The sequence below is a fragment of the Ovis canadensis genome, chromosome 17 (assembly GCF_042477335.2).
Source record: "Ovis canadensis isolate MfBH-ARS-UI-01 breed Bighorn chromosome 17, ARS-UI_OviCan_v2, whole genome shotgun sequence".
NCBI classification, from domain to species: domain Eukaryota; kingdom Metazoa; phylum Chordata; class Mammalia; order Artiodactyla; family Bovidae; genus Ovis; species Ovis canadensis.
In genome coordinates, this window is record NC_091261.1 from 13,045,345 (window position 1) to 13,057,821 (window position 12,477).

Consider the following 12,477-nt stretch of genomic DNA (forward strand, 5'->3'; position numbering starts at 1 on the left):
CGATACAGTGGAAAGAAAGCTAGAGTCAGGCTTTGGATCTGGCTCTAATTTATTTGCATAATCACAAAGTATCTCAATCTCAACCTGATTTTCACCTCTGAAATGTGGTCAGATGTTTAAGGGTTCAGCCTAGTAACTTCTGTGGTCCTTGCTATGCCATGAATTCATTTCAGGACTGGGCTGGGACTTGCTCCTACTGACACCGCATCCCCACTGCACCTGTGGCCAGGGTGAAGCTGCAACTGCCCTGGTAGTCACACATCACACCTCTGATTCTAGAGTTCATGCCTGTGACTCTACCTGTTTGTTCTTGTTGATTTTGTGGAGTGGAGAAGGGATTCGTTATTTCATATTACACAGTACCCTTTTCTACATAGTCAAGGTAGGCTTCAAGATGTAGATAACATAGATTATATCAGTCTACAGGAAGATTCACAAGATGTTTTAATTTCAAATATATAGAACTATGTTCGGTAAAGGAAGTTTTGAGAGGCAAAAACTTTCAGGCTACCATGTTCAAGAAAGTTTGTTATCTACTTTCATGCATTTCAAATTCAAAGACAAGAGAGGACAGTATGAAAATCTGATTTTATTGAACATGCATGCATACAAAATGTAAAATTAGTTGAGCTGACATATCCAGTTAGATAAAACTCTCTAAATAGATTATACAAAATAGAAGATTAGCAACCATCATTTCTCATAGACTTCTCATCTATAATAAAAGACTTTTGCCTTTGGCATAACTTTGATATTACTGGAAAATAGTTTTGATACTTGACAGTAATATTATGAAATAGAAAATGGAAAAATATGAAATATATCTATATCTAAAAAAATATTTTTAAACAACAAATTCATACTTATTTGCTTGTTCTCGACAAGGAACAAATTTAGCAGAACAAAGATCTGAAATGTATAGTTTATACCCAGTCATCACATGTATTTTTCAGGAACCAGCCTTCTGGCAAGAAGGAAGGATGCATGATTCTTCCCAGACACTCCACCAGGAATTACTTATGAGTCAGAATTTGGCAAAAGTCTGCTGACATTTCCTTGACACGTTTGTTCTCCACCCTTACAATCACAGGCCATTATTTTAGAGATTGAGAACCATTCCTAACTCATAACTAGTTATCATAACTAGTCCCTTGTTGTCTTGCTCCATGCCTCCATTTACCTACGTTTTTGGGAGTTGTCTCTCTGAACCCCAAGTCTCTATTGCCTGTTCATAAAATCTAAACTTGGTCTACACAAGACTTGCTCCACCTGATCACTCTCTCCCAGCACCTCTCCTCACCACCTCTGCTCTGCTCTGGCCTCTTGAGCTTGCCCAAATGCCCCCATGCAGTTTTGGGCTTCCAGTCCCAGAATAAGAAAGCACCTTACTCTTTTGGGCCAGGCTTGGTGGGGCCAGTTCTCATGCCTTTGCTCATGCTGTCCCCAATGTGTAAAATGCCCTACCCCAAACTCGTACTTTTGGAAAACACTCCCATTTTTCAAGTCTCAGTACAATCCCTATAGTTCTTGCCAAATCAGTGAAGATGAACCACTTCTTTCTCTGTGCCTTCAGTCAGCTCTATTGCAGAAAGCCTCACCGTGTCCTTCTGTGTGCATGAGACCATCAGCTTCGAGGAAAAGGCCCATGTCCCACTCACCTTTTCACCCTCAGCACTTGCTTTGCTTCATCTTAGCCCTGGCTAGTCTTGTTCAACCTTTAGCTAGGTATGTCAAAGAACAAATAAGCAACCAAAACCTGCATCAGTCACTACTGGATTATCATTTTACAAGTTAGAGTAAAAATTTGTAGGATTTTAAGGATGAATTTTACCTAATGAAGCCCAGAGCAATTCACTAGAGACATTAATGGCTCAGGGTTTCTTCATAACCACAATCAAGGATGTATGCTTCTTTTTCTTCCCGGTTAAACAACCAATCAAACTGAGCACAACAAAATAAAAACTCTCCTTTTCTCCTAAGAAGATCAACAAGCTCCAGGGAATAAACCCTTCCTTCCCATTCCCTTTTCCCACAAGTAACAGGACACATCAGTATGATGAGATCCCCTCTTTCTATTTCTCTGCCTGATGCTGGCACTGCCTCCTTCACACATTTCTCTGACCCTTCAGGAAGAGTTCCTCTGTTTGTTTTCCCATAGCACTGTGTATACTCTAATATAGGTAGTTAACAAACATGAATTCTAGACCATGAAACTGTAACAGGTCAAAGTCTGGCACATAATGAGCACATAAATGAAAGATGCATTGAATCTTGCTTTAAAGATATGAAGTGAGTCAAGACTAATTAGGTTAATTTCAACCTTAAATACTCCCCTTAGCTTTTAATGAGAGATCATGATCTTTGAACACAGATTTAACAATACACAGTGATTTTTTTGCTACCTACAATACTAAAGTCTGAAGAAAGGTGTAAATTATTCATGAGGACACCATATGTTTAAATGAGTTTATTTATAAACAATTGCTACATAAGTAATATACAGTAAGTGAAAAACCACTAATACAATGAAGTTCTCATAGTGGTTGTTTTTATGTATACACACTAAGAATAACTTTAAATGGTTGGAATAGGCCCATAGAACACTTTATTCTGTGGTGTTGTCATTTCATGTTTTAAGTATTCAACACATTTAAATGATTAAATACAAAGTTATTATTAAACTCTAACTGAATTTGTTGTTGGTAAATTAGTGGTGATAAAACATCAAATATACCAAAATTTACCCTTAAATTTGTTCTGATTGGATCACTGAGTTACCAACCCTGTCCTCCTCATACCACTCATTATGTGACTCATTATTTTCTGATTCTTGATAGTTTATAGGCTTGTAGCTTAGTTTTTAGAATTTGGTGATTTTGCAAAAGTACTTACACACTTGCTTTAACATTGCTGCATCTCAACTCTGACATTAAAACAGCCTCTGTGTAATCAACTTACATGCCTGGTAGTATTAAGACACTTAAAAATGACTTCTAACAGCTATTTCCCTTAGTCTTACTTGCTTGGGTTTTTATATATTGCTGAAGCATCATTCTTTTAAGGATGTAAACTATACTGACTTGGTAATGAAATGGAGAAACCTAACTAGAAGACAAATGCCAGGGCTTTAAAAAATTATACAGCGCATTAGTAAGTGCTTTAAAATTAAACCATCCAATGACATGCAAGTTACACTATAGATGTGAAAAACGGCTGAATGTGCTTTGATGTTCACCCCCACTGATGCTCTAGACTAACTACACCGTTATGACACTAAGCAATTAAGAACTAACAGTTTGTCAGTCTGAGTACATGTCTGAATACCTGTACTCAGTCTCAGCACATCAGTCCGAGTACATGTACTCAATACATCTGTGTATTTAATTGGCACATACACTCTCCAAGTACCCAACATACTTCAATCCTATGTTCATTTTCCTCTAGGAGTGGTTTAAAGTAACTACAGTGACACATAAAAGGGAAAAAAAAATGAATGCCAGGCTTCCTATTAAGTAAAGCCAAATCAAAACTATAGTATTATTAGCTATTTCTGCAGGCAAACATATTTCTATAGTTCTGGTCAGTTATTTTATCATTAAACCTTAACTTTGCCAATATTGTTTCAAGAAATGAAATTACTCTTGACTTATTAGAAATTATATATCATACACAAAGAAAATGTGATTTTTTTGGCCAATCATCAAACATGCTTTCATCTGAATAAGGGAAATTATTTTAGTTTAACATAAAATTTTCAATGAAACAGCATAAATTTACAATAGTTAGTGGTCTCATTCAACAAATTTTCCAATCTTCTAATTCAGACTTAACAGAGAAGAACAATGATTTTAGGAGAAAAAGAATAGCAAATAATCTCCTGTGGCCATCACCTTACAGGTTGCTTTTCTCATAACGGTGAATTCTAGCACAAGCCGTCATGTTTCCAAGACTCACGGTGCCTGGGAATGGAACTGCCTGGGAAGATTCAGAAAGCCTCCATCCTTGGGCTTACATGGTAAGCACTTTGTGTCATTCTTAATCACATTTTTATCCAGCACACATTATTACAGGTCACATTTTTCTCGACAATGCTTATACTGATTTGTGCTATATAAATATCAACATTTCTATACAGAGAATGCATACGCTGGCACAGGAGTATGAAGTTAGCCAGCCATCCATAAGCAGAATGGAATAAAAATTGCTGGAAGAGTAGTATATGATGCCAAGCCCAGACAGACTATAGACGCCAATCCCAAGACTGCAGAAGCAAGGACACTTCTCTGATCGCGAATAATTATCTTCACCTTCTCACAAAACTGGAAAATAAAATTTAAGAATATTAGAAAAGGCCAAACCTAAGAAGAATCGTACATACCAAACAGTAGAGCACAACTTTTCCAGCTATTTCCTGTCACCAGAAGAACTAGAATTTCTCTCACAACTTAGGGAAGAATTTAAGTTGTTCACAGTTTGGTTTCCTGATTCCACATCCCATAGTGGCTGAAATAATACTTTAGGCACTTGCCCTTGTAAATGCAGAACATTTACAAAAAACTACAGAGAATATAACCACATAATAGTTATTCAGGATTAAAGGTTAAAAACAACATTAAACTGCCTCTCGATAACAATAACATATTCAAAAGCAAAATGATCTTGAGCAAATAGAATTTAGCCCATCATTATTGGTGAATTTGATTCCTACAACTCACCATTCTAAAATTTGGCAATACTTCTGATGATAAATTTCTGATATGCCTCAAAATCTAAAGGCATCAAAAGTCAAATTTTATTGTCATATCCCATTTCCTGCCAAAATAAAGTCACGATCACTTGAAATTGAAAATTGCCTGCTGGAGATAAAGATAAACGAGATCTTTACTTGCTGAAGAATGCATTCTTCTAAGATGTGTATTTTTTTCTTAGAAAACTGATTTTTCTCAGAAGTATTACCTGGATCACTCTTAATCATTTAACCTGTCCAGACTACCTTTTTCTCATCCATGCGAATATTGAGGTTGTTGTGAGGATCAAATGAGATCTATTTTGCAAAAGTACTCTGCATTCGTCTGCATGCTGTATAAATGTAAGGTATTACAATGATTATTTTCACTGCTAGATCTTAACAGTTATCTCTACCTCATCACTGTTGGGGCAGAATTTAGCAATTAATTGCTCCATTTTGATAAGAGTTTCCTACTTGTTCTCAGTTAGTGAAGAATCTGCCTGCAATGTCAGTAGACCCTGGTTTGATCCCTGGGTTGGGAAGATCCCCTAGAGAAGAAAATGGCAACCCACTCCAGTATTCTCACCTGGAAATCCCATGCACATAGAAGCCTGATGGGCTACAGTCCATGGGGCTGCAAAGAGTTGGGGATACAACTGAACAACTAAGCACTTGGCTTTAAGCTCCTTTTCTAGATGGCACTGTATATGCTTTTCGGGTCCCCTATAGTGGCCTATGTAGTTCTGGACAGCCACGTTTCCAAATTCTTAATGGACAGAATGAAAGTGAAAGTGTTAGTCGCTCAGTGTGTCCAGCTCTTTGCCACCCCATGGACTGTAGCCCACGGGTTCCTCTGTCCATGGAATTCTCCAGGCAAGAATACTGGAGTGGGTAAGCATTCCCTTGATCTTCCTGACCCAGGGATCGAACCCAGGTCTCCTGCATTGCAGAAACAAGTCCAATATATTTTAACACACCACCTTCACTGTAAGGCTGTCTCTGTCAGTACTTTTATATAGTATCTCAATAAACATAAAATTTCCAGCTGGTTATCCATATATCATTCTTTTCGTGTGTCAAACATATGATTTGTCTCTTTCTACTAAACTAACAAGATATTGAGTAACAAATACATAATTTTAAAGTGATGAGGAGATGACGATCAAACTGAATGTTTTCAGGATAGTTAAGAAAAGCTGCTTGGCAAATAACGGGGAGATATACATTTCGGTGGGCTTCTCAGGTGGCACAGCAGTAAAGACTCCTCCTGCCAATGCAGGAGGTGTAGGAGACATGAGTTCAATCCCTGGGTTGGCAACCCACTCCAGTACGCCTTCCTGGAAAATTCCATGGACAGAGGAGCCTGGAGAGCTACAGTCTGTGGGGTCACAGAGAGTTGGACACAACTGAACACATACACACACATACATTTAGGTAAATAAGAATACTGTCTTGATAGAGTCATTCTTCTTTTATCTTTTTTCCCAATAATATTTAATTAAGACCAACATAGAATCATTGTGGACTTTCTTTCTCCCATAAGAGGATCATCTCATTTCTAATGTCCTGTCCAGGAGGCACCTCTGGTGTTGCTCCATGGTAGGAAATGCCCTCTAGTTCTAGCTTAATGTTAAGAAGCCTGTAGGGGCACCTTTGAGCAACAAATCCGTGCAAATTAAAAGGGGGTACATGTATTCATTTTGGCAATGCAAAGCAATACCAGCAAAGAAAAAAAAAAGCATAAGAAATAATAATAGTTACTAGTTAAAGGGCTTTATAGCTTATGAAATACTGAAATTATTATAAAATGGTTTAATTTTCCATTTTCTAAGCTTGTATTAAAAAGAAAAAAAAGCATCACTGCCAAAGGGGGGGGAAAAAAAAGATTCTCTTCCAGTTCACTTTCATATTAATTGTAGTGTTTTCATGAGGGAAAGTGCTCTTGAGAGATTTTATAAACACAAATTTAAGTGAGACAACTGTGTAACTCTCATGTTAAGCTGATGAGAGTTGTATATATGGAGAACTCAACCACCAGTCCCAGAAGCAAGTCAGTCCTTATGTTTCTAGGAGATAAAAAGCCAGTCCTCCTTCAGTACTAATGACCTACTTCTCTCAGGGCATGTTCAAAAACAGTCCTTAGAATTGGAAAATTTGGGATGGGGATTTTTTTTTCCCCCCTAGGAAATCTACTGTGTGGCCAAATTGTTTGTTAGACCATTCAAAGTGAAGACAAAAACTCAGTTTCACAAGAGGTGCTATGCAGCAAGAGCAATTAAAGCACTTCTCTACGTCTATAAAACCTTAAAAAGTTTCCAAAGAGGAAAAACTGTTCCAACTAGTTATTTATGCAGATTAAATATTTTACTACCTTAAAAAAGCACTTGTACTATTATTTTATAGAAATATATAATACAGTGTTATATGTGTTCCATGAAAGGGTAACTCCTAATTATGGGAGGGAAATACTGTTTTTCTTTAGAGAAATGACTTGCTTGGGTCCCAAGTAAATCTGACGTGTTTCCTTTTGAACACTTTTGGAGCCAGTGTTTGTAAATGTGCTGAAGCTCATTTCTGAACAGGCCTGGACTGAAGCTGTGATTCTTGAATCACTGCACAGTGCTGTAACTGTATTTTTATTTTACTTAGAATTCCTAGATTGAGTCTGTTACGGCTTTATAAATATTCTGTAAGGAGTTTCATACATGGATGTAAACAAGCACTATACTTTCATGCTCTGCTAAAGAGGAAAGATTTTCCCATGTGGGTCAAAAAATTAAGATGTGGAAAAAATAAAAAAAACTGGTTACATGGACTTAGACTCTTTTGGTCCCATCATATCTAAACATGAAGACTACAAATGAAATGTATTATGTGATTGCCCAGACTTTCACTTCAAAGGAGGCACACTAACAGCACCTCCAGGGACTGCAGAGAAGGGTAAGCCTTCCAACTGCAAATGAAACTGCAGGCTTAAAATGTGACTTTTATAAGTTAAGAGGTTTCAAAAGGCAATAAAAAATCCACTATTTTTTCCTTTGGCTTTGTAGCTAATTTAATCATCTTAAATTCTAACAGTTCCTGCCCCCTCCCTTTTTAAAGTACCCATAAAATTACCTTCCAACATTTAATGACTCTTCTGAAAAACCAATTGTTTTAATCTCTGGGGAACTCTGAAACACTCCAACCCAACTGTGGGGCTAGCGGATGTAGGATGCTTAACAATGGGGAAGTCTAAATGGGGATTAAAACCAGCATAAAAGAAATGCAGAATACCAAGGAGAAGATTTCCCTTAAGCTCAGCCACAGGAGTAAGAGACCTACCAGGGAGGTCTTCTTAATGGATATTTTGATAGTTTATATTAAGCAAAGAGAATTCTCTCTCTGCAGCTCATAGGGAAAACGGGCATGCTTCCTTGTTTTAAAGGCACAACAATTTGTACTAGACAGTGTTATAGATTAAATATAAACTCTGGACACCTTCCTTCTAACTGCCAATTCTTGGGTAAAGTTGCAAGCATATGGCAACAGATTTTCTGTGACCCTCCCAGTCACCTGCCCTTGTCATTTCAACTACGCTGGGTGGACACCCTGATGACTTCTGCAGCAATAACTGGGCAGCTCTCTGGCGTCGCTGGCAGCGGTACTGCATTGCCACACTCTTGCGCCGTGCATTTCGAGATATCCTGCAAGGCACACTGCCATTTATTTATTTACTTCGCTTTCCTGAGGAACACCAGAAGGTTCGTTACTAAATCTAGAACTCAATCCCTGCTCCCAGGGGTGAGGAAAGTTTAGGGATGAGAGGAAGTGTCCCCACTGAGCCCACCGGGGTTAGAGTCACACGTGGTACCTTGTCGGCTTGGGGGCTAATCGCGGTGCCGAACCTGCAGTAGGTGACGAAATGCTCGCAGTTGTTCCAAAGCAGGCTGTAGGGAGTTGTGCCCAGCAGCTTCTCTGCCCTCTGTGCCACCTCTTCGTTGAGCAGCGCCTTCTTCTTGAGGGATCTGTCCAGGTGATTGACCAGGATCTCGGCTCCGTAGGCGAAGTCCTCCACGGTGTCCACGCGGATGCTGGCCACCCTGCCAATGACGCCTAGGATGAGACGCTTGTTGGAGACCACTTTCTGCGTGAGCCCTTTGTCGTCAGTCAGGGCCAACAGGATATCGGGCATCATGTGGGCGACACGGTTGTCGCCCAGGTAGATGCCATAGTGCGTCAGGTGGGTCCGAGGCACCTCCAGCACATCGCCGCGGAGAAAAGAGTTGATCTCATATAAAGTGTTCCCCGCCTTGTCTTCGCCCGGGGCGCCCGAACTGAAGAACTTGAAGTTGGAGATGAAGAGTAGCTTCTCCAGCACGAGCGACACCGCCTCCAGTACTGGGTTCTTCATCCTGTAGGGAAAAGAGAGTCTTGCGGCGAGGGCACCGCCGTTTCCCCGGCACCGGCCGCGCGGAGCCGGGCAAGGTGCGCTGGCCGAACAGGGGCGCTGCGCCGCTGCGCACCCGGCAGCCCGACGGCCAGTGCCGCGGGGCACGTCGCCTGCGGAGGAGAGAGGGAGAGAAAAAGAAGGCGAGAAGCCTGGAGATCGGCTCGGCCTGGCCGCGCCACACGGGGACTGAGGAGGATGCGGAGCTGGCCGCGGGGACAGCGGGACCTGCCCTACAAGCTGGATGCTATGTATATAAAGCGCACCTGCAGGCCGGGCCGGGGCGCAGGGCCGCGCGCGGTACTCGAGACGGAGCCGTCGCCGATGTATTTATCGCCGTCGAGGGGGCGGGGCCGAACGCCGTCACAGACCCGGCGAGAGCGCTGATTGGGGCCAGCGGCGAGCGTGCTCGCTCAGGGGCGGCGCCGGCCCGCAGGCCCGGAGGAAAAGGCGGGCCGCTTCTGGGCTTCGAGGTTCTGCCTAGCGACCCCTGAGGCCTCCTCTTCGAGATCCATACCTTAGCACTTCCCGCCTCTCAGCGGCCGGCTTTGGAAAGTAGAGGCCGCGCAAGAGATCTTGCACCTGCTAGATTGGGGCGCATTCTGGGTACCTCTGGGACTTTCTTGGTGGAGAGTCGCCTTGGGCGAGATTTCTGAATAGAGCCACCTCTCTCCAAAAGGTTCCTAAAATATCTACATTTACTCTGAGAAGTGTGCGCGCCTCGAAAACCTCCAGATTCCTTCCTAAACTCCGCAGAGCAGCGCTCCTGCACACCGCGCACTCTTCTCCCCTTTAAATGCCCCGAATGCCCCTCGCTGTCCTCTGGCTCGCGGGTGGGAAGCGACCCCGCGAGTGATCGGAACCCGAGGCGCCTCCGCGGTCCGTGGCGCCAGGGTCCGTTGAGCGCACGGCTCCCAAACGTCAGCAAGTAAAACGACGAAGCGCCCAACATTCTCCTGGAAAACCGAATTAATTTTTCCAGCTTCAGAGTCACATGGATCCAGCTGCTTCGATTCACTCACCGAAACTTCGCCTCTTACAGCGCAGCCCCTCGGAGGTGACTGAGATAGGGGCGCTGCGCTCCGGGGCGCACGCGCGCCAGGGCGCCGCGGTTGCCGAGCACGCGCCAGTCTCCACACGCCGAGTCCCGACCCATCGCCGAGTTCCGTGCTCACGCATTATGTAAATACTTAAATTCCTCGGGCAAAGGCCACAATTTGGCTCCACAAAGCCGCCCGGTGCGGAGCTAACAGGTTCTGGCAGCTAACAGATTCTCCGCTTGCCTGGGGGAGGGCGCTCCCAGCGGGTGATGGATGAAGGGACATCCTGGAAGACCAAGGGGAATGGAGACCAGACGGGGAGGAGGCCGGCTCCCCAGTGTCCTCCGAGGCCCAGCCTTCGCTCTGATTCCTCTACCGTCTGCGCTCTGCCCCAGACGTTCGGCTTGCTGGTGACTTTTGTTCATTTCACAAACGATTTCGAATCACATTTTAGTCCCAGCAAAGAGAAGAAAATTCCATTTCCCTCCCCCCCCCCCCCCGCCAGAAAAAAAAAAAATCGAAAAAGGAAGGTGGGTTAAGAGGGGAGAGGCAGTGGATGAGGAAATTTTAATGTATTATTTCCCCATTCTTAGCCCCAAATTTAAAGAAAAGTGCGGTTAGCGGGTAGCTTAATCAAACTCCTGGACACACAGGAACTAGTTAACGTCCAGCAGCACACCAGCTCCCGAGGTCTGCCGGTCTGGGATGTCTGTGGACATTTTTAGCAGTCCGATCCAGACCTTGGCGTACACGTTAACTGTAGACCCGGCTCTGGTCTCGCCGCTCTGGTCCAGTTCTGGGAAAGCACGGATACCGGAGCCTCCAGGGTCAAGAGCCAAACGGCCCGGGAAGATCAAAAGGGACTTGGTAATTAGCGATTTCCGTCTCTAGTGGTCACTAACCCGACTTAAAACGCTGAGACAGTCTGCACCCGGCGAATTTGCTGGAGACAAAAGCAAGAACTGCCTCCCTTTCAGAGAGAAGGGGGAAAAAAATTAAGGAAAAATCACCTATAGACAGTCTCATTCCCAGGGCGTTTTGTGAGTCAGGCGGCGGCAAGCCGATTTGCATTTGATTTTTCTCTTTCCCGGTAAGGTTAATTTTTGGACCGCCGCCTCTGAAAATGGAGTCACTTAACGAAAGAAAAAACAGAAAGAGAGAGATGAGAGTGATATGAAGCATGAAGCCTCATACTTTGCTCAAGATGTAGGCGCTCTGCTGTCTTGGGCAATGAATGGTGAGCGAGTGTCCGTAGTTTCTTGAAGGTTATTTTTGCCTTGGTTAACTCCCTATTTTTAAGCCAGATTGTTATGCTGTTGAATAAATTTATTTTTCTCAATGGAACTGCCCCAGAGCTGCCCTCTCTGCCTGCCTTGCCTGCCAGGAATTTGGCTCCGGGAACCTGTAGGAGACAGTGAAATGTCTTCATGTGTCCCTGTTTGAAGTCTCTTCAGACCTATCAAGTAGGGAAGCGTTAGCAAGGACTAGGCTGCTTTTCCACTGAGAGAATGAGCTCTTGTTGGCTGAACAAAACTTTCCTTACAACGACAGTAGTCAACATTCTCAGAGTAGCATATAAGTAAACTGCTGCTGCTGCTGCTGCTGCTAAGTCAGTCAGTCGTGTCCGACTCTGTGCCACCCAAGAGACGGCAGCCCACCAGGCTCCCCCGTCCCCGGGATTCTCCAGGCAAGAACCCTGGAGTGGGTTGCCACTTCCTTCTCCAATGCATGAAAGTGAAAAGTGAAAGTGAAGTCGCTCGGACGTGTCTGACTCTGAGCGACCCCATGGACTGCAGCCTACCAGGCTCCTCTGCCCATGGAATTTTCCAGGCAAGAGTACTGGAGTGGGTTGCCATTGCCTTCTCCGGATATAAGTAAGCCTACCTCCCTAAATTAGTCAAACTAAGGGAACACAATTGCTATTAGAAGGAAAGGCCCACCCAAGAGAAATCTAACATCAGAACATTTTCCTTCCTAAACCAGAAGCGGTCATTCATTCGTAAAGGGATGAATCCCATTTGCTAGACAGACTCGTAGTTTCCCAGTTGTAGGAAAGGTGGCTGCATTCAACAAGTTTGGTGTAAACGTCTTAAATGCATTCAAAACTGGGTCGCCCGGTCTGGTGAGGGGATTGTGAAAGCGTGCTGGCCTTCCAGGACCACATGATGATATCAGCTCTCGCCTCGCTGTTCCTTTCTACCTTCCCACGCAAAGAGCCAAGTCAAAAGACAGCCACAGCATCCACTCAGGCTGGCGTCCCTGTCTCCCAGTGGGGCAGA

At 43.4% G+C, this 12,477-nt stretch overlaps 1 protein-coding gene across 3 annotated transcripts; it reads right to left on the reverse strand.

Annotated features, from left to right (window-relative positions):
* Nucleotides 1–2,452: 2,452 nt before the first annotated feature.
* On the reverse strand, nucleotides 2,453–10,340 carry LRAT (lecithin retinol acyltransferase). 3 transcript variants are annotated; one of them, XM_069557032.1, is made up of 3 exons: nucleotides 10,181–10,340; nucleotides 8,583–9,123; nucleotides 2,453–4,319 (listed from the first exon to the last, which is right to left on the reverse strand). In XM_069557032.1, exons 2-3 carry the CDS (start codon nucleotides 9,120–9,122, stop codon nucleotides 4,167–4,169), a joined length of 693 nt encoding a protein of 230 aa, XP_069413133.1. In that variant the 5' UTR covers nucleotide 9,123; nucleotides 10,181–10,340; the 3' UTR covers nucleotides 2,453–4,166. The 3 variants fall into 3 exon arrangements, with proteins under 3 accessions (XP_069413133.1, XP_069413132.1, XP_069413134.1); XM_069557031.1 differs by lacking the exon at nucleotides 10,181–10,340 and adding an exon at nucleotides 9,425–9,458; XM_069557033.1 differs by lacking the exon at nucleotides 10,181–10,340 and having other exon boundaries at nucleotides 8,583–9,458.
* Between the last annotated feature and the right edge of the window lie 2,137 nt (nucleotides 10,341–12,477).